Below are 22053 nucleotides of genomic sequence, written 5' to 3'. Positions count from 1 at the left end.
ACAGGTATACACACACACACACACACACTCACCCAGCGAGGGGAGAACACACACACAGGTATACACACACACACACACACACAGGTATACACACACACACACACACAGGTATACACACACACACACACACGCTCACCCAGCGAGAGGAGAACACACACACAGGTATACACACACACACACACACACACACACACACACTGATTGTTTGTCTTTTTTTCTCCGTTTCCAGGGCGATGCTTCAGAAAGTCCACTTCCCTCCTCCTCAGACTCCAGGGGGCGTCGCCAGCTTCCTCAGACTTCCTCCAGGCCCCGCCCACACATCTCCTATTCGCCTCTGGTGTGCCGCAGCCACCTGACCACAGAGGACAGCCAATCACGGACACAGTCTGCCATAGAGGGGGCGGGGTCTGTGTTAAGCCCCGCCTCCCCGCAGCGCTACACCTCGGAGCCATATCTGCCTCTGCACGACGACTCCAACAGTCCAGAGGAGATGCTTACATTTGAGGCTGCCATAGCAACCAGTCGAGGGCGTGGCCATGTCGTAAGCTCCGCCCCTCAGTTGCGTCACACGTGGCAGATGCCTAACGGACATTTCCGAAAAGGCTGCGAGCTCCTCAGTGACACGGACGAGGACGACCGCTGCTAGAGACAGTGGGCTGGAAGTGGGCGGAGCCTTGACACGAGCCAATCACGTCCGGACATTTCTTACTGGAGATTTGTCCGGGACATTTCAGAAGTGCACTGCCAAAAACGTAACAAGGCGGAGACGTCGCTCGTCTGATTTTACCGAAATAACAAGAGTGGAGCTTAAGTTAAATTTTATTTAGCCAATCGCTAACTTAATCATGTGACATCACCACAGGAGTTTAGCTAACGACCGCTAGTCTGCTAGCAAACGTGTCCACTGGATTAAATTACACGTGCAATTAAACCGTTCACGTAACGTTAGCTAGCGACACCGAGCCGTTACTTAACGGGAGAAATGCTAACATTAGCTAGCTGTGTGAAGAAAAACAACATCTAATTAAAATGATCTCACAAGATCATCAGCTATTGGCCGATGAAATGAAGCTTAAGCTCCGCCCTCGTTGACCTAGGGAAGCCTGTCAGAAACAGAACTATGAAAAGATAGAAAAGAAAGAAAGGAGAGAACAGAATGATGAACAACGAAAGAAAAAAAAACTGACAAAAGAAAGTAAGAAAAAGAAATAAAAAATGAAAGAAAGGAATAACAAGAACAAATGGAATACAGATAAAGAAAGAAACGAATGAAATACAGGTAAAGAAAGAAAGAAAGAGAGAAAGAGAAAAAAGAACAAAACTGACAAAAGAAAGAAAGAGCTTATGAAAGAAAAAAGACAAAAAAATAAAGAGAAAGGAAAAACTTATGACAGAAAAAAGAGTGAAAGAAAGCAAGAATGTAAGAAAGAAAAAGAACAAAACTAATGAAAAAAAGAAAGAAAGAAAGAAAAAATAAGGTAAGGAGGAAAGAAAGAGCCACAGAAAAAAGAAAAAGATCAACATTGATGAAAGAAATAAATAAAAAAATAAATGAAGGAGAGAAACAGAACGATAGGAAAAGAAAGAAAAGGGCAGAAGGTTAAGAAAGAAAGAAAGAAAAGAAAGAAAGAAAGAAAGAAAGAACGTTAAGCTGTGTTCAGTAGGCTGAGGGAGTGGCAGAGGAGAGACGAGCAGGACGTGTTGTGGAGCTCGGATGTGGAACAGGCGGAGAACCGAGACAGAAACCTGATGTTCCTCCTGAAGCTGTTCATAAACTCACTCAGGCTCTAGAACAAGAGGCTCAGACGCTTAATCAGCAGCCAGTGGATCAAGAAAGTGTGTGTGTGTGTGTGTGTGTGTATGTGTGTGTGTGCAGTGTGTGTGTGCAGTTTGTGTATACAGTGTGTGTGTGTGTGCAGTTTGTGTATACAGCGTGTGTGTGTGTGTGTGTGTGTGTGTGTGTGTTTACCTGCTCTGTATGCTGCAGTGTTTCTGATGATCAGAGTCTCAGTGGCTCCGTTTACATGCAGAGATTCTCCTCAGTCCGAAGCTTCTGATTGGTCAGCTGCTGTCAAACGTTATGACATCATAAGCTGGTAGTTAGAATTCAAATTTATTCTAATTAGTTTCAGTAATAATAATAATAATAATAATAATGATAATAATGATAACTACAGGCAGGTGTTTACAGAGCGTTCACGTCACACTGGAATTCCGGTGATTACGAGATGAAGACTCCAATTCGGAAAAGAGACGTTTCTATGGAAACGCACACAGCGCTTTCATTCGCACTGATTTGTCAACAGAAAGTTAAACTGTGCTGCAATATATATCGCAATCTTTCAGAATATTCCTCACTGGTGATGGACAGAAAGAAAGAAAGACCTTTAGTGTTTGACACCTATGAGAAAGAAAGAAAGAAAACTAATTGTAAATAAAGAACAAAAAAGAACAGTATAGAAAAAGAACGAAGCATGTAAAAAAGAAAAAAATAGAAAAAAGAAAGAAAGAAAGAAAAAAAGAAAGAACTAATCATGGTAAATAAAGAATGAAAATTAAAGAAAAAGAATGAAGCAAGGAAAAAAGAAACAGAAAGAACGAAAGAAAGAGAAAGAAAGAAAGACAGAAATGAAAAAGAAAGATGTCGGGATGAAGTGAAGAGAATGAAAAGAAGGGAAAAGGTCAAGAAAGAAAAAGAAAGAAGAAATACAGAAATAAAGAAAGCTGAAAGCAGAAGAAGAAAAGAAGGAAAAAGGAAAAGAAAAACAGGAAAAAGAAAGATAAAATAGAACTGAAAGAAAGACGTGAGCAGGATTTCGTAACGACCTCAATTCTGACGTGACGTAAATGCACTATTAGTGTCGTTGTTGCCATGACGATGAGACGCACATCCTGCAATAGTGTAACACTTAGCTATCGTTAGCTACTTTCAGCCGCCTCCCCTCGAGTTATTCCACGGAATTTCCGCCTCTTCTGATTGGACAGAAATTTTCATCGGGACCGCCGTCACTCCGTTCGCTAGCTTCCAGTTTATTTTCGGTCTGCGTGTAAACGTAGCGGCTGACACGTGATCGGAGCGTATCGATAAAAAGCCCTTTAACTGCAGGCGTGATTTTGGCGAAGCGTCTCGGCCCTGGAACAGAACGGAACGGAGATTTACGTTACGCACTGAAAAGCCATTTCTAATGTAAATAATCTCAAGTGTCTTAAACACGTACGTTTATCTTTCTGTGACGTTACGATAACGTTTATACGGTTATTTGCGTACGTTCTGATTTTGCCGAGTGAACTTAATTACGTAATTTAACTTGGCTAGCGAATTACATTCTTATAGCTACTGCTATAGAGCTAACCTCAGTGTTAGCGAAGCTAACTCAGTAGCTGGCTAATGCAAGCGCTAGCTGGCTAGCTCAGCTAATATTGCTAAATTATAACAATTGCGTAATTAACGCCAGTGTTTTTTTGCTAAGCACTGTGTCAAGATGAAGAAGAAGAAGAACGTAAGAAAGATGGAAAGATAAATTAAGAAGTTTGTGATTGGCTGATCCAATTTGTCTCAAGCTCCGCCCCTTGTTGACCATGTGACATCACCCATCACTCGGCTAAGTCAGGACATGTGTGTTAGCGTGTTTACACACAGAGACAGCGAGGTGTGAGACGGACTGCATGTTTACGCTCATCAAGAAAGAAAGAGATAAATTGAATGATAGAATAAAGTAGAATGAAAGAAACGGAAGGCAATGGAAGAAAGAAACAAAGAAAGAAAGAAAGAAAGAAAGAAAGAAGGGTGAATAGAAAAAAAGCAGGAAGAAAATGAAAGAAAAGGGAGAAAAGGAAAACAAAAATAAAGACAAAAGAAAAGATTGAAGAAGGAAAGAAAGAAACAAAAGAAAATGAATAAAAGAGAGAAAGGAAAAAAGAAATAAATAGATCATTCGAATGATGGAAAAAAGTCAAATGAAAGAAAGAAAGAAAGAAAAAGAAAGAAAGAAAGAAGGAAAGAAAGAAGTTCAGGTGGCCGTAATATTAGAAACATAATTTGATCAGTAATGAAGCGGTCACTCGGCTGTAGATTTTATTTAAGACACATTTTTACAGAAGTGGTGTGTGATTTATTAGATTTCGATCAGATTTGATCAGATTCGATCGGATTTGATTTGATTTCGATCGGATTTGAGTTGAGTTGTGTGTGAATGGAGAGACTCGGAGGCTCGGAGCAGATCAGAGTGATGTTTTATTCCTGGAGCTCGGAGCTGAAGTCGAACCGACGGACGGTGAATTTTTTTGTTTTTTGTTTTTTGTTTAAAGGAGAGAAAGGAGCAGAGGTGTAATAAATCTTTTCGGAATGTGATGAACTATTCTGTGATTATTTTCAGACTGAAAGCGATGTTCAGTGCCGTGTGTCGTGACGTAACCCCTGTGACTGAGACGTGATGTAGGAAGCGGGACGTGTGTAAAGCGTGTAGCGTTAGAGCGTGTGTGTAAATAAACGAGCAGCGCTGACAGAGGAACGGTTCGTCCACAGCGTTAATTTCACTCTGTTCTGGTGAAAAAAAGTTCTGTTTTGTACTTAAAAATCCATCTAATTATTATTGTGTTTAATAAAAACAACAAATCCGAATTTAACTGGTGTTTTTTTTTTTATACTTTTTCATATGTGTGACATTTACAACCTGAGTTCTGGGAAAGAGTGAGAGAAAAGAAAGAAAGAAAGAAAGAAAGAAAGAAAGAAGTGAAGAAAAAGCAAACAAGTTGAAAAAGTAGAAAAAGAAAAGATGAACATACAGCACATGAAAAACAAATAGAAAAAAAAAAACAATAACCTGGTGGCATAAGTTTACACACCCTTCTATAATGGGTCATGTGACTGTGCTCAGAATGAACCAATCACATTCAACCTCATGTTCAAAAGTAATTATCATCCAGCCGTCATCACTGAAATTATTCTGATTAACTCTAAATAAAGATCAGATGTTTCTGTACGATCTTCTTCACATCTTCTTGGTTTCATCCGACTGCTGAATCCAAAGAGTTTACAAAGCCTGTAAAGGATCTCACTGTGGAAAGGAATCGATCAGGAGAGCGGTACAGAAGAATTTCCAAAACATTAGATGCACCATGGAACACCGTGAAGACCATCATCAACAAGTGGAGAAAATGGAGCGCCACAGTGACATCACCAAGAACAGGACGTCCCTCCAAAATCGACGAAAGGAGAAGAAGAAATCTTATCAGGGAGGCTGCTGAGGGACCTACAGTAACATTAAAGCAGCTGCAGGAACATCTGGTGAGTACGGGTCACTCCCTGCATGAGATACAATCTCTCGTGTTCTGCACATGTCTGGGCGGCTAGACAGAAGCACTTTCTCATAAAAAAAAACATCCAAGCCCTAAATCTCCCCAAACCATGTGGCGAAATGTTTTCTGATCTGATGAGACTAAGGTAGAACTATTCAGATATAATTCTAAAAGATGTGTTTGGTGCAAAAACAAGACAGCTCATCACCCAGAGAACACCACACCCACGGTGAAGCATGGTGGTGGCGGCATCATTCTGTGGTTCTGCTTCTCTTCAGCTGGGACTGAGGCTCTGGTCCAGATGGAGGGAATCATGGATCGCTCCAAATAACAATCTGTTTTAGCACAATAGCTGCAGGATTCTGTTAGACAGCTGAAGATGAAGAAACATTTCACCTTCCAGCACGATAACGACCCGAAGCTCTAATCCAAGTCAACAAAGGAACGGCTTCAGAAGAAGAAGATCAGCGGTTTGTTATGGTCCAGTCAGATCTACATCCTACTGAAAACCTGTGGAATGAGGTGAAGAGGGCTGTGTGCAGGAGATCCGCTCGCTATCTGATAGATGTGGAGCGTTTTTGTAAGGAAGAGTGGAATAAAATGAGCAGATGAAGAAGAGCTGAGTGTGTAGACTCTCACCCAAAAACACCGAGTGCTGAACTACAGCCAAAAGCTGCTTTAATAAAGTGTCAGTTACAGGGGCGTGTAAACTTATGCAACCAGGTTATTGTACATTTTTTCTTCTTTTTTCCTGTAAAATGTTTTTGTTTGTTTTTCACTTGAATTTTGTTGAAAGAAAGAAAGAAAGAAAGAAAGAAAGTAAGAATAGAACGTGACCTCACACTCTTTACTGTAACTCACACACTCTGGTAGCTTCGTCACATTCCACACTGAGGCAACACTGAACATAAACACACACGCCTGAGTGTGTGTGTGTGTGTGTGTGTGTGTGTGTGTGTGTGTGTGTATATATATGTGTGTGTGTGTGAAGGGCCGCTATTCAAAATCAGAAGGATGGTGCCGCCTCTGCAGAACGTTCTGGAACATCTGACCTTATTCTGATCTTCACATGAAGTAGTGAGAACACACACACACACACACACACACACACACACACACGCACACACGCGCACACACACACACGCGCGCACACACACTATAACTCTACACACTCTCATTTAGTGAAGCAGAAGGTAAACTCGGTCTTCTCTGAGAGCTTCCTGGAAAAAAGTCCATGTGTTTTAATGAATTTAAAACATTTTTAATATTTTTTAAAATTTCTTTTGCAGTTTTTTTCTTTCTGTTTATCGACATTAGCGACTAAAATTAAATCGACAGTTTTTTCAGGTATGTCTGTGTTTTAAAGTTCTTTTTGCGAAGCATGGAAGACTCCAGCGCGCTGCTCCGGCTCCTCTGCTCTGTCGTAAGTAGATTTTTTTTCTTTATTTACGATTATTTTGTGAAATAAATTTTGGCTATGAAGCGAATTTTAACAAAAGATTATCGTTCAATCACATCAGAAACTTTTTGATAAAGGAAACTGGGAAGAGGCATCAGAGAAATATTGGGGTACAGGGGTCAAAGGTCATGACTGCAATATTAACACAGACAGAGCGCACTCAATACTGTAGACTTTTGTCGCTTAATAATTTTTTATTTAATGATAATAACGGCAATAATAATTATTATTTAATGCTTATAAAATGTAAATACTAATAATATTTCTCATGAATTATTAAATTATTTTATTTAAAAATATTGTAATTATTGTAAATGATCTATAATGATTGTAATGTAATGAGAAAACTTTAATTAATAACTATTTCAGATTCATTATTCCATCATTCACTCGTCATCTTTCTGTTAATTAAAATATTTCATTTTAATTACATTTTATTTTCATTAGACGAAGAGGCTTTAATGCTAAAAACGATCCATTTAATCAATTTATTTATTGTGAACTATTTTTGTTTTATTTTGTTTATTGTGTATTTCTGTTTGTTCAAAAAGTGAAAACACATTTTATAATAAAATTTTTATTTATTTTATATATTTACTGTCTTTAAAAAAAGAAAAAAGAAATAAAAAAGTTTTAGACTAGTTTCTGAGGCGGTGAGTCTCTGAGGCAGTGAGTTTCTGAGGCGATGAGATTCTGAGGCGATTAGTTTCTGAGGCGGTGAGTTTCTGAGGCGGTGAGTTTCTGAGATGATGAGTTTCTGAGGCGATGAGTTTCTGAGGCGTTGAGTTTCTGAGGCGATGAGTTTCTGAAGCGATGAGTTTCTGAGGCAGTCAGTTTCTGAGGCGATGAGTTTCTGAAGCGGTGAGTTTCTTAGGCGATGGTGAGTTTCTGAGGCGGTGAGTTTCTGAGATGATGAGTCTCTGAGGCAGTCAGTTTCTGAGGCGGTGAGTCTCTGAGGCGGTGAGTTTCTGAGGCGATGAGTTTCTGAGGCGGTCAGTTTCTGAGGCGGTGAGTCTCTGAGGCGGTGAGTTTCTGAGATGATGAGTTTCTGAGATGATGAGTTTCTGAGATGATGAGTTTCTGAAGCGGTGAGTTTCTGAGGCGTTGAGTTTCTGAGGCGGTGAGTCTCTGAGGCGATGAGTTTCTGAAGCGGTGAGTCTCTGAGGCGGTGAGTCTCTGAGGCGGTGAGTCTCTGAGGCGATGAGTTTCTGAGGCAGTGAGTTTCTGAGGCAGTCAGTTTCTGAGGCGGTGAGTCTCTGAGGCGGTGAGTTTCTGAAGCGGTGAGTTTCTGAAGCGGTGAGTTTCTGAGGCGATGAGTTTCTGAGGCGGTGAGTTTCTGAGGCGGTGAGTTTCTGAGGCGATGAGTTTCTGAGGCGGTGAGTTTCTGAGGCGGTGAGTCTCTGAGGCGGTGAGTCTCTGAGGCGATGAGTTTCTGAGGCGATGAGTTTCTGAGGCGGTGAGTTTCTGAGGCGGTGAGTTTCTGAGGCGATGAGTCTCTGAGGCGATGAGTTTCTGAGGCAGTGAGTTTCTGAAGCGGTGAGTTTCTGAAGCGTTGAGTTTCTGAGGCGGTGAGTCTCTGAGGCGATGGTGAGTTTCTGAGGCGGTGAGTTTCTGAGGCAGTGAGTTTCTGAGGCGATGAGTCTCTGAGGCGATGAGTTTCTGAGGCAGTGAGTTTCTGAAGCGGTGAGTTTCTGAAGCGTTGAGTTTCTGAGGCGGTGAGTCTCTGAGGCGATGGTGAGTTTCTGAGGCGGTGAGTTTCTGAGGCAGTGAGTTTCTGAGGCGATGAGTTTCTGAGGCGGTGAGTTTCTGAGGCGATGAGTTTCTGAAGCGGTGAGTCTCTGAGGCGGTGAGTCTCTGAGGCGGTGAGTCTCTGAGGCGATGAGTTTCTGAGGCGATGAGTTTCTGAGGCGGTGAGTTTCTGAGGCGATGAGTTTCTGAGGCAGTGAGTTTCTGAGATGATGAGTTTCTGAGGCGATGAGTTTCTGAGGCAGTGAGTTTCTGAGGCGTTGAGTTTCTGAGGCGGTGAGTTTCTGAGGCGGTGAGTTTCTGAAGCGGTGAGTTTCTGAGGCGGTGAGTTTCTGAGGCAGTCAGTTTCTGAGGCGGTGAGTTTCTGAAGCGGTGAGTTTCTGAGGCGATGAGTTTCTGAGGCGGTGAGTCTCTGAAGCGTTGAGTTTCTGAGGCGATGAGTCTCTGAGGCAGTGAGTTTCTGAGGCAGTGAGTTTCTGAGGCGATGAGTTTCTGAGGCGGTGAGTCTCTGAAGCGTTGAGTTTCTGAGGCAGTGAGTCTCTGAGGCAGTGAGTTTCTGAGGCAGTGAGTTTCTGAGGCGGTGAGTCTCTGAGGCGGTGAGTCTCTGAGGCGATGGTGACGTTTCCTCGAGCAGCTCACAGGATTTTTTAACGTCTACGTGTGAAACTTTCCAAACACAAACTTCGGCTGGGAAAAAATAACTTCCTGTCGGATTACCCCTGCACATGCAGGATTATTAATCACGCTCAGGATCCAGTGCTGCTAAAAGTAATGGCACCCCGTCCTGCTACATAGTTAAATATAAAACTTATGTAGTGAGTTCATTTATTATTTAATTACCTGAAAAGTCCTGAATGTAGGTTCTAACGTTTGCGACATTCGGAGCTCTGTAGTTCTCATAATTTCACTAAAACATGCAAAAAGTTTCAACTGAAACCTGGCGAATTTGTGTAAATAAATGAGTTTTTTTTATACTTTAATGCTTAAAGTCCATCAAATAATTACTGCTGTTTAATAAAACAACTTCCTGATATTTTGTTTTTGTGATTTTTTTATTTTTCAAATGTGTGACGTTTGTCTCTCAGGGCTTTTGGGAAACAGCAAAGGTAAAAAAAAAAAAAAAAAAAAAAAAAGGGAGAAAATATAAGAAAGATCGTGTTCAAGAAAAAAGAAAGAAAAAAGGGAAAATAAAGAGAAAAATAAAGATAGAAAACAGTAAAAAATGATGAAAGAAAGAAAAAAGGATAGGAAAGAAAGAAAGAAAGAAAGAAAGAAAGAAAGAAAGAAAGACCTATAAGTCCACTATAAGAAAGTAAAAGTATTGAAGGACGAAAATTAAATGGAATTTAAAAGTGGAAATTATCTGAAATGAACAGCAAACAAACAAACAAACAAACAAATAAACAAACAAATAATACTGACTGCACTTCTACTACTTCCTTCAGCTGAAACTTTTCTCTTCACACAATATTACTCTTCTTTTTCTATTTTTTAAAAATTAATGTTACTTTGTGTTACATACTTGGGTGTTAGAAAGGCGCTTATATAAAGTGAACAAAGAAAGAAACAAACAAACAAATAATAATTATTATGAAAAGAAGAAGAAGAAGAAGAATGATGATTATTATTATTATCATCATTATTATGTAATTTGTTCAGTGTGTAATTGTGTCTGTGTTTCTCTGCTATGGATGATGAGTTTTTATTATTATTTGTAAATTAGTGATTTCTGTTCTCATAGGCCATTGTGACCTCAGTGACCTCAGTGACCTCAGCGACCTCAGTGACCTCTGACCCTCTGGGATGCTGTGAGGATTTTCATCAGCAGGTATGAACAGCACTGATCTCACACTGACTGCATCCCGTCATCTTTACTGCAGAAAAAAAGCTTCAAACTTCAGAAAAAAATTCATTCTTATACATTGTGTTAAAAATTCTTCACATATTGGACTCATTTATTTAATTTATTTAATTAATTAAATTGTATTAATTTGTGACTGATCCAAATTTAAATGATGTTGTAGATGATTTATGGATATACAATAATAATAATCTGCATTTTACAAACATCTTATTTCAATCACATTTGAAAGTAATTTATTAAATTCTAAAGTTAAAAGCTTGTACACACTTGAATATTTAATTTTCATTGTCTTAAGGACATTTCTGATAAAAGTGTAGGGCTACATTTTGTTTCTAAACAATAGTGAATAATTAATGAAGTTAATTCTTACATATAAATTCATTTCTGAAACAAAATGTATTTTCTTAATTTACTTAGTAACTTTTACTTCAAGCACATACTAGATTTATTTTATTTAAAAATTAAACTGTTTTCCCAAAACGTGTGCTTTGAGATGAAACTCCTCATGAGAGAGAAAATACCGAGATTGTTTAAACTTCACTAAGAATATAGTTAATAATTTAAAATTCTAAACTATCTTGGATTTATTTAACACTTTTGGTTCTTGGTCACTTTTTAATTCTGTTAAAAACACGTTATTTTATAACGTTGGTCTTATTATTATTATAAAACAGCAGAAAGTGGAAAAATAAAGACCTACTATGAGCAGGGGTGTACAAACTTTTGACAGCTAGGTTTTTTTCTTTAGGAAAAGTTTCATTTGTTGCCATGTCGTAATTAAACTCAAACACTTTTGGAGCTTTTTCAGGCCTCAAACTGAGACATTTTACGGTTTACACATAAAGGAAAAGATATTTACTTTTTTTATTATTATCATTATTTCTGATGTCTGTTTTTCCTGAAGCAGTGACTCGAAGGCCACTTAGAGGACATTACTGGTGTCTTATCAGTCTTTTCAAACTCAAAGAATGACACAAACTCCATTATACTGAGTTATTTACTCATATATTTATATATTTATATTTATTTATTTATATACTGAGTTATTTACTCATATATTTATATATTTATATTTATTTATTTATATACTGAGTTATTTACGATAATTACGAGTTATGATAATCACCGAAATTCAGCAGCTCGGCTTAAATTGGATTAAATATCAGAAAATAACATTAAAAAGGTCAGAAACAGTCTGATAACAGTTCCGTTAGTTACACCGAGCAAATGGACAAGAAATAATCACTTCTAACGCAATTAGCAACAACTTCAGCATTACAACAATCTCCGAATGTTCGTCCTGCGTCCAATCACCTGATCACCATCGTAAATAACGCCCGTCTTGTCTCAGCTAAACGTCCTCGGAGCGTCATTACTGGAGAGAAGAAGAGACTATTTCCTGCTTCATTCTGCTTTAAAAATGTTTAAAATATGTTGAGTAAAATGTGTTAACGCACAGTATTTAATTGAATTAGCGCGCCATGACACACAGAAACACGTACAACATATATAATAATTCAAATCAAGCTCCGCCCATTTGCTCCCTTTTTTAGTCATGGGCAATTCCCACCCACTAGCCAGCTCTCCTCCTATCACACCACACGAAGGTGAACTCTAACACGCGAGACACGTGAATCCAGACAACGGCGTCTTTTTCTCGTGCTGCGTCACAGCAAACCTTCTTCTATCTGCCCTCTTCCACATACCTGAGCTCACAGACGCCCGTGATTGGCTAATGCCGCTGTGATTGACAGGGGAGAGACAGTATGCCCCTCCCACCCAGACAGCATGGCCAGTTTTGCTCTCCTGACTCCTGGTCTTGGATGGCTGTAGCGTCACGGAGATTTAAACTCATGAATGCTTTTCTGTAATGAGTGTTTTTTTAATTTCCTGTTGTGTTGTTCGTCAGATTTTTATCAGATTGTCGTTATCGTTTTCTATCTCAGTGTTTCTCACACTGGTCTTTACACTGCTTATATTATAATTTATCATTTATGTTGTGTTCCTAATGTGTAATGTTTTCCTGTTTTGCACACACACACACACATACACACACATTCTCAATTAACAGAGATACTTACATTAAGAAAATTACAGCTACTTCATGTAGTTATAAATATTATGACTAAATTCGCAACTCTTTCGCAGCAGGAGACGCTGAAGGAAAGAATAAAGAGACACGAATCTCAGTCCGTCTCTGATTTCATGCAGCACCAACATCCAGATCCCACAAACCAGGAGTTTAACGCAGAACGTAAGTTTTAAAACATTCAAGTTTAAACAAACATCTAACCTTACATTCACACTGTGTCATGTGGGCGTGTCAAGTGTGTGTCTTGTGGGCGTGGCCAGTCTAACATTTCTTTAGTTCAGATAAGAAACAGTAGTAGCTATATCTCTTCTAAAGCTAACGAGTTCAACACAAATTAAATACCTGCTCGGCTTTGTACTAGCTTCGTCCTCGGATTCGATTAGCAAAGCGAGCTAACTGTACTAGCTACATACACAATCTCTGCTACTTCCTTACAAGCTTTAATTTTCTTTGTAATATCGCTATACGCCGAAGACTGATAACGCGAACATGTCCTGCTTTACAATACTGATTTATTAAAATGTACCTTGATCGACCGTCCTCTTGCTTGAAACTTCAAGACAGTTCCATTTTATTTTCACCTCAGTTTCTTACCTGAGCGTAAAATCACTAGTTTAATATTTCAAAACTCTGCGCTGTACTAGCTAACGTTAACGAGCCAGCTAGTCAGCAATCTGATATGTATCTAAAGCGGTTGAAGAATTTCTCCAACATTTATAACTGACCCGTGATGCAGTTTCTTCCAGGCTTTTGATTTATTTTGCTTTAGCGCACTATCAAGTGATTAGCAAGGAATCTGCAGAGTTAGCAAAAGGATACTGCTCTATAAAGTGTAGGAAGAAAAACGAGTCCCGTTGTGCTGCACGCGGCCACGTGTTTCACATAAAGTGCACTTCATGGTGTTTAGGGGATGTTGATGAAGGATTTAGCTGTTGTCGTTCTCTCCCACAGCGCCTCCTACAGGCCTGGAGTTAGAGCTCGGCTCAGGTTTAGACTCTGAAAGCGAAGAAGATGTGAAGAAAGACGAGACTGATATCATTCCTGCTGAGACAGACGGCGTGCCCAGGACAAACACGACCTCGCTGCGTCACCAGAACAGCCAAGCGCTTGAATGTGCTTGGGTCAAAGGTCAACCCCTGGCGGAACACTTGGTTCCTCCACAACCATCGGCGTCATCTATAATTTCTGAAGAGGAAAGTTCAGATCGGAGCTCAATTTCAGCAGCTCCGTGCAGCGATGCCGTGATTCACGAAAGTGTGACAGCAAAGAACATCTCATCAGCCGCTGCCATGGAAACCGGCGATGACATCACTCCGGCTAATAAAGGTATGCCATCAGAGGCCGTGCAGCCAAGTACAGACGAGATGGATGAGAAAATATCTCACCAGCCAGACATGGCATCACCAAAAGGGGAGAAGATCATAGAAGAAGAGATTAAAAGAAATGAGAGTTTTATGTTAGCAGAACCGAAAAGTTGCGACCCGAGTCCTGAAGTCTGTCCCACCAGAACCGGAGGAGAACCAGGTAAGGATCAGGATGATGACTCCATCATTCTTCACTAACACACTTCACTGTGTGTGTGTGTGTGTGTGTGTGTGTTACAGTAAAACACTGAGTGTGATGAAGCGGAGTTACTCTTACCACCCTAAAGTTGATTATTTTTCTATAACAGCACGTCCTCAAAGGGTTTATTCCTCTTATACCTCAGTTACAATTTTCTATTTATCAAAGAATCATGTACACTTTATCCATTTGTAGTTACATTTAATAGTGTGAAATGTAATGTTGTCGCTTACGTTATAGCAGCTATAAACACTCGTTCCCTCACCAGCCTCTCTTTATTCTCTCTCTCGAGGTTAATAAGACAAAAATAAAATCGCAGCATGTTACTGAGAAACTGTAAAGAAGCGTGAACTCCTCTGTCCTGAAGATGTCGGAAAACTTAAAGTTACAGCTTTACCTCTGACTGTTACAAAGCGCTGACACTGGAGACTCCTTCCTTACATGTTAAATAAACATCTCCTTACTTTAAGAAAACTTCATCACATCAGCTATTTTTTAAAAATCCGTTGAAGTGGAGTGTTCCCTGTACACGTCCCTGTGAATGAGCTGTTGCTATAGAAACGATAACGTATTAGTGCATTAATATAAACCTGCGCTACTGTCAGAGCTGCTGTTATAGAAAACTAATCAACACCTTCTGACCAATCAGAGTCCAGAATCCAGCAGCGCTGTGGTGTAAGGAGACTGTATTTGATCAGAACGTCCAGACAGACCGGATTTCTCACAGAGCTAAAGACTGAATCTGTCTCTGTTTGTGTGTAAAATGTTTCTTGCTGCTAAGTCTGGATATTTAGCAAAGACAAACCTTGAAGAAACTCTGAAAGAAACACAGTCTCATGCTGATCCTCTAAATCTTCCTCACTAATAACTCACAGCGGTTCATTTCTGATGTTTCAGCCACGCCCACACTGAGAGATCAGCATCTCATTGGTTCACCTGGAAATACAGGACTGCAGGTATTAAACACACACACACACACACTCATACACACGCACACAAACTCTGAACTCGCCAATCAGGCTCATGCTAGAACTCAGGCAGTGGGCGTGGTCTAATATTCTAATGAACACACTTGATTGACAGCCATGTGACTGAGACTCCGCCTGCTACAGCACTAAGGCAGAGAATCTGGACTGTTCAACACAAAAGAGGTTCCTCTTTTCTTTCCTTTGTTTCTCTGGAGGAAATCTTTACGGTGTGTACACAGAACCCTACAACAGTGTTCACCTTTCAGAAGAAAATCATCTAGAACCCTTTTATTAAGGTAGAACCCATAACCATCCATGAGGAACATCCATGAGGAACGTCTTTTTGGGACCAGTGTCCCAGTTTATTCCAGTTATCGCGTTAGAATATGCTCACTAGGTTATCTTTCGCTTGCTAGTTTGTATTTATTAGCTAGCATTCTCACACTAGCTAACTTTTGCTTGCTTGTTAGCATTCGCTAGTTACCTTTTGCACTCTAGTTATCTTTGGTTGCTAGCCAGCTTTCATTCACTAAGCTGTTTAGACGTGATTCCAGTGAGAAAGTGTACTAACAACAATAACAACAATAACAACAATAGCTGTATGCGAACCTTGTGTCTATTCGTAGGATTAAAATCTATAACCACAGGCTCCATGTAAGATGTCTGGTGACATTTGAAATAAAAAAAATATCGCAGGTCTGTAGAGCGGCTTTGCCGTCACTCTCCACTTTCTCAGCTATCAAGATGACGTGACGTCACATCATACAACAGCGCCCCCACAGGTTACACTGATATTCCACCACATGGATGAGTAGCGTTAATGTCTGAGGACGTGCACAAGCGACGCTCCAAACGAATGTGGCAGCCATCTTGTGTACTCGTAGTTAAAAGCAAGTATAATTAACACTTTACGCTGTGTTTGGTTTTAAGTGAAATGACGAAGCAGCAAGGAAAAGGAAGTAACGGTGGGTGACACAATTCTATGACGCATGATGTGATTTATGATAAAGGACTTTTGCTAAAGCGAAACTGTTGAATTAAAATAAACACCTTAAGAAACTGAGTTTGATTATATTCTTTAACATCTCTAATAATAAATTCATTAAAACTGAAATGAAGAAAAAGTTCTAATAATGATAAACTCTAAAATGATAAATAATCATAAATGCATGACAAACAAAACAAGCATTTTTAAGTCATTTTAACATTCTGTTCAAAACTTTTTATCATATCATTTTTGCACCATATCAACTGCTTCTACTCGTAGCTATCGTCATGTTGCTCTAAAAGCTCTAAAAGGAAGCTTCCAGGTTTTTCTTTTGTACTCAGTGGGAATGTTTTCAGACCCCGGTGAAGAAGACGGTGTTTTACGGACTGGTAGAAAAGCCACTTTAGCTAGCGTTAATAGGCTACCAGGCCAGAGACAGGACAGAATTATGACGTTTTAAACTACTGTGGCTTGTGGCTTGAGGCACTGATGCAGAAGTTTCTAACCCTGCTCTCAGCCTGAATATGGTCTGATTGTTTATCTTGATGAAAATCTTCCCCTTTTCCTCCTCATTGGAGCCGTGAAACATTCACTCTCTTGGTCATTCGAGTCCCACAGTGTCTCAGATCCTGTGAGGGGAAATCGAGTTTGTCAGGATTTCATCGAATTAAGTCTGAAAAGAGAGGAGAGGCGGGTCGTTTAGCTCCGCCGAGAGAGCTTTATAAACGAGAGCAGACTCACTGAGAGACACAGAGAGAGAAAGATTAGACTGAAAACAGGAAAAGCGATTAGAGAAATGATTTAATGAAGCTGAAAAGAAGCTGGGTGCTGTGAAACTGACTGTGAGCTCCAGCGCCGCCGTGTGGACAGGAAGCGTTACTAAATCAGATGTTCATCACGCCTGTAAATGTTTAAATTTATTGGCGTCAAAGAAATAATTTCCGATTTTATTTTGACTATTTTTGACATCTTAATGCCATTTTTTTGACATTGTAAGCACATCACTATTGATATAAAGGGTGTCTTACCTTTCTGTTGTCATCAGGGACATCAGGGTCCTCCTGGTCTGCCTGGAGCTCCAGGACCAAAAGGAGAAAAGGTACACAATATTTTTATATCCTGATGAAGATCTTTATTCTATTCTCAAATGAATAGTCTGTTGGATTTCTCTCATTTCCCATAGGGCTTTGCAGGAATGATGGGTCGTACAGGACGCACAGGTTACCGAGGGCCCATTGGTCCGCCCGGCATTCCTGCCATCATCGTGTGGACGACATCGGAGGAAGAATGGCAAGAGTTTAAGGTGAAAGTTACAGTTCGTTATGGTGAAGTTATGTAATATTTTGAATGATATATTTATGAAATCTTTTCTTTCCACCAACAGAAGAGTAAACTCTACAAAAAGCTCATGGCGTCATGGCCGGTAAGTGTTACTTATTTTAATAAAGGAGTCACAATGTAGAAAACGGAACAGATAACGAGTGTGAAGTGACGTTCTTTGAGGAATAAAAAAAATTATTAATCATTGACAAATTGCTGTATTTTAAAAGAGAAATAACACACTTCAGGACATGAGGTTATAGGAAAATAATCAGTGATGGGGTGGTATGATGAAGTGGAGTTACTGTTACCATTCCGAAGTTCATTATTTTTCTAAAACAGCACTTCCTCAAGTGTTTTATTCCTTTTATATCACAGCCAACTGCAAACAATTACGATTTCTTTTTAGTTATTAATTAAAGAACCGCACATCGTGCTTTTATCTGTTTATGATTACATTTAACACTCTGAAAACAAGTTAGTTACAAGGTAATTAAACTCCTCTGTCCTGAAGATGTCAGAAAACTTAAAGTTACAGCTTCACCTCTGACTGTTACAGAGCGCTGACACTGGAGACTCCTTCCATACATGTTACAGAAACAGTGCTGTGGTATAAACCTGAATACTCTGTTATAGGCATAAATGACCATAAATGTATGACTTTTTGAACGAGTGATAATGTTACTAGCTATTTATGAATTTCTCTAAAACTAATAATGTTGTATTTCTTTAGAGACAGAAAGGACGACCAGGACCACTGGGGCGACCCGGAGATCCCGGTCCACCTGTAAGTGACCCCATAAACAGAAACGGTTTCACGTTAAACATTAACGATCACAACAATAAGAAGAACAGTCTACACTAACAAACTCACTCTTTAGCCTGATGTCAAAAACAAACAAGCAAAAAAAAAACATGTCTCTCAAAATCAAAGAAAGCAACAATGTGCTAGAGACAGAGGTGATCTCTCTACACCGACACCGTGACTGCAGAAAGAGCTGGTGCAGAAGGAACGCCCACTTTTCACGAACCAATCACGTACTGATGGTTAAAATTAAAAGCCCCGCCCACCCAAATATGGTGCTTCACACAGAAATACATAACGCTGAAGACGAAGAAAACATGCATTTGGATTTTTGTTGTCTTTAAGATTACGTTCTTCTTCGTCTCTTTTTTTTGTATGTTATGTAGAATTCCTCAGGGATCCATTTTAGGACCTTTCGTTTTTTTTTTTTTTTAATAATATAACCACCTTCACCTTTTCTGACTGTTGCTTTGTGTTGTTTTTGTCTTTAGGGCCGTCTAGGAGTTCCAGGGAAACAGGGCAAGAAAGGAGTCGCAGGGCCGATTGTAAGTATCGCTGAGCTCCAGACTAAACACACTGCTAAACCCTGACCCCTGACCCCTGACCCCTAACCCAAACACAGCTCAGTGGCCCAACTAATCCCTAAACCTCATGAGCCATCTCAACACTAACGATCTTACATCACAGAGCTAAATATGTAGTAAGCTGAATATCTATTTTTTGCCATACTTATGTCTGAGTTGTCTGATTGAGGGTAAAGGGGTAAAAAATCAAAGTGCGCTTATGTAACCGTGATCGCCGCTCGCCGTTAAGCGAAAGCAACAAGGCTGAGAGTTTTAGCCCTGTATGTTAGAGCGAGCTTATTCAGCATCCTGAGTTCCTGGTAACATCCTAATCAAGCTGAGCTCCGCCCACTGGAAACAGATCTGATTAAGTAGACTGAACTGAAATTCACAAATTGTATGGTAACCCTAATTAAGTCACAATCACAGGGAGAACTCCAGAGTCAGGAATCAGAATCAACACCAGAATCTGGTTCAGAATCAGAATCAGAATCAGAATCAACACCAGAATCTGGTTCAGAATCAGAGTCAGGAATCAGAATCAACACCAGAATCTGGTTCAGAATCAGACAGTTATGTTCATAAAACAGAGACAGCTTCTGAAACAGAGTCAGTTCATAAATCATAACAGATTGAGAATCAAAATCAAATTCAGAATCAGAGTCAGGTTCAGAATCAGGATCAGAGTATGAGTCGGATTCAGATTCAGATTCAGAGTCAAAGTCAGGCTCAGAATTAGAATCAGGATCAGCATAAGAGTTGGATTCAGAGGCAGGTTCAGAATCCAAAGAGTCAAGTTCAGAATTAGGTTCAGAATTAGAATCAAAGGATAAGGAATCAGAATCAAAGTCACAATCTGGTTCAGAATTAGACAGTTAAGTTCATAAAACAGAAACAGCTTCAGAATCTGAGTCACTTTATAAATCATAACAGAGTTGGAATCAAAATCAAATTCAGAATCAGAGTCAGATTCAGCATACAAAGAGTCAGGTTCAGAATCAGAGTAAGAGTCAGATTCAGAGTCAGGTCCAGAAACGGAGGCAGGTTCAGAATCACGATCAGAGTATGAGTCAGATTCAGATTCAGAATCAAAGTCAGGCTCAGAATTAGAATCAGGATCGGCATAAGAGTTGGATTCAGAGGAAGGTTCAAAATTTAAAGAGTCAAGTTCAGAATCTGGTTCAGAATTAGACAGTTAAGTTCATAAAACAGAAACAGCTTCAGAATCTGAGTCACTATATAAATCATAACAGAGTTGGATTCAGAATCAGAGTCAGATTCAGAATCAGAATCAGAGTAAGTCAGATTCAGAGTCAGGTTCAGAAACCGAGGCAGGTTCAGAATCAGGATCAGAATCCAAAGAGTCAAATTCAGAATTAGAATCAGGATCAGAGTAAGAAAACAGAAACAGCTTGAGAATCTGAGTCAGTTTATAAATCATAACGGAGTTGGAATCAAAATCTAATTCAGAATCAGAGTCAGATTCAGCATCCGAAGAGTCAAATTCAGAATCAGAATCAGAGTCATGTTCAGAACCAGAAAACTCTAAGCGTAATTTCTAATCCTAATTCCAAAATACTAAACATAATTTTGCACAGAAACGTTGACCAGCTTCCCATCTGACAGTTTCATACCAGACATGAGCAGCAAACAGAACAAACAGTGACGCCTCCAGTCTGCGTGTTCAGCCTGTGGTGCGTTCTGCTCTCGGTGATGATCTTCCTCGATAAAATCTATTACTCAGAGGAGACTACATGAGGAAGTGACGGGTCTGCTGGACAGGAGACGAGACTTTAGATGAGCCAGTTAAAGTTTTCTTGCATGGACAAATCCAATCACGCGCCACTGAAATCCATCCAGAATGAAATTACAGCAGCTTCAAATGACGTTGTAGCTTTTCAGTAGTCTGGAATCAGCACTAATAATCATCGATTTCGTTTTTTATTTACACTGACCATCGCAGAAAGAGAGAAAAAATGAATCACTCTTGAAGTGATTGTCCCAGTGTCTGGAAATGACCGTGTCTTACCTATTGCTTAATCATTTAGGAATAATTTGGCGTAGAGACTAATTTTAAATTCCATCTTGACCATGACTTCATTGAAAAAAAAAAAAAAGGGGATTATGAATCCACTCTTAGCTTCACAGTTTAGCATTAAATAAGTCTATTTTTGTTTGGATTATATACCAGCTCTGTGCAAATTTTTTTGTATTTTTATTTATTTGCTGTTTAGTTTTCATGTTAGTTGTACTATAAACTAGATTCTATAAAAATTATATATATATATAGGGGCATTTTTATTGACTGTTAGACCAAGCGATAATATAACAAGCAGAACCAGGTATAAACCTCTGAGAGTTACTGATTTAAAGCAACAGTTTGGCCAAAAACATTTACAAAATTTTCCCCTTTACCCCAAATGTATTCAATCAGCTGAGACGTGTTTGGCGTGAAGTTTGGCGTGAAGTTTGGCGTGAAGTTTGGCGTGAAGTTTGGTGTGAAGTTTGGCGTGAAGTTTGGCGTGAAGTTTGGTGTGAAGTTTGGCGTGAAGTTTGCTTATTTAGTTTTGTACTGAAACTACGAGGCTTATGTAGCTAAGTAACGGAGACTTACAGCTTAGCACTTAGCGCTGTTATTATGGCGCTATCATCAGTAACTGATGATTTAGTGTTTTATGTGTACGTGTCAGGGGAGAGCAGGACCACCTGGGATGCCTGGACCTCCTGGAAGACCAGGCCAAGATGGCACACCAGGAAGAGCCGGAGAAACGGGCCAATCGGGACCACGAGGGGAAAACGTACGCAACTTCTACGACTATCTCAGAGATCTGACCACAAATAAATCATGTCTAATCATTTATGTTAGACCCCGTTTACATCTGGAGGTTTCATGTGATATCAGGATTCTACCTAGATGGAGATGATTGACATAAATGTGAAGGTGTAGCTGCAGCTGAGACGCATTTAAAGGAGCTGTTCGTAATGTTTAGAGCCCCCTGGTGGCTGGAAGGGGAATTGTGAATGTGAATGAAAACACTGACGAGCTTTCGTCATCGCCCTGACTGAACCTACGCCGCTGCTACTGAGCTGTCTACACGTGAGGCAGCAAAGCAGCCAGAAGTCGCTGATTCTCAACAAGAGATCAGAATTTAGAGTGACAGAGATCAAGCGATTACATTGCAAAGTGGCAAAAAAGTTAAACAGAGATTAGCTTTATGCTAAAATAGGAGGAAAAGCGATGTGGTGATCAACAGTAGGAGTGAGGGATGGTGCTGCTTTTCCTCCGTCCTATACATTATTACGTGTTTTTAGTTCCTCATCTTCATTACTAGTCACAGATCCTGAACCAGTCAGTGATCTTCACTGTGCTGCTACCAGGAACTTGCT

At 39.8% G+C, this 22053-nt stretch overlaps 2 protein-coding genes across 5 annotated transcripts in view; both read left to right on the top strand.

Annotated features, from left to right (window-relative positions):
• Positions 1 to 4621, top strand: part of LOC113535232 (voltage-dependent R-type calcium channel subunit alpha-1E) — a 127467-nt gene extending 122846 nt beyond the window's left edge. The window contains exon 48 of the mRNA XM_053236522.1: positions 230 to 4621. Coding sequence (XP_053092497.1) covers positions 230 to 646 — 417 coding nt within the window. The 3' untranslated portion in view covers positions 647 to 4621. The remainder of the gene's footprint in view (positions 1 to 229) is intronic.
• A 117-nt stretch (positions 4622 to 4738) lies between these two features.
• si:dkey-21p1.3 (collagen alpha-1(I) chain) overlaps positions 4739 to 22053 on the top strand; it is a 42132-nt gene continuing 24817 nt past the window's right edge. For 3 of the 4 annotated variants that reach the window (XR_004578586.2, XR_004578587.2, XM_034306650.2), the window contains exons 1-11: positions 4739 to 6721; positions 10245 to 10331; positions 12516 to 12621; positions 13411 to 13983; positions 14920 to 14978; positions 17024 to 17077; positions 17162 to 17281; positions 17363 to 17401; positions 18032 to 18085; positions 18595 to 18648; positions 21357 to 21464. Coding sequence is in view for 2 of the 4 variants with exons in the window: in XM_034306650.2 (XP_034162541.2) it covers positions 6680 to 6721; positions 10245 to 10331; positions 12516 to 12621; positions 13411 to 13983; positions 14920 to 14978; positions 17024 to 17077; positions 17162 to 17281; positions 17363 to 17401; positions 18032 to 18085; positions 18595 to 18648; positions 21357 to 21464 (1296 nt within the window). In the remaining 2 variants the exon portion in view is untranslated. The remainder of the gene's footprint in view (positions 6722 to 10244; positions 10332 to 12515; positions 12622 to 13410; positions 13984 to 14919; positions 14979 to 17023; positions 17078 to 17161; positions 17282 to 17362; positions 17402 to 18031; positions 18086 to 18594; positions 18649 to 21356; positions 21465 to 22053) is intronic. The other variant, XM_053236520.1, reaches the window with a different exon arrangement.

The sequence above is a fragment of the Pangasianodon hypophthalmus genome, chromosome 8, assembly GCF_027358585.1.
Source record: "Pangasianodon hypophthalmus isolate fPanHyp1 chromosome 8, fPanHyp1.pri, whole genome shotgun sequence".
Taxonomy (NCBI): Eukaryota; Metazoa; Chordata; class Actinopteri; order Siluriformes; family Pangasiidae; genus Pangasianodon; species Pangasianodon hypophthalmus.
This window is presented reverse-complemented; position numbering and strand designations above follow the sequence as displayed.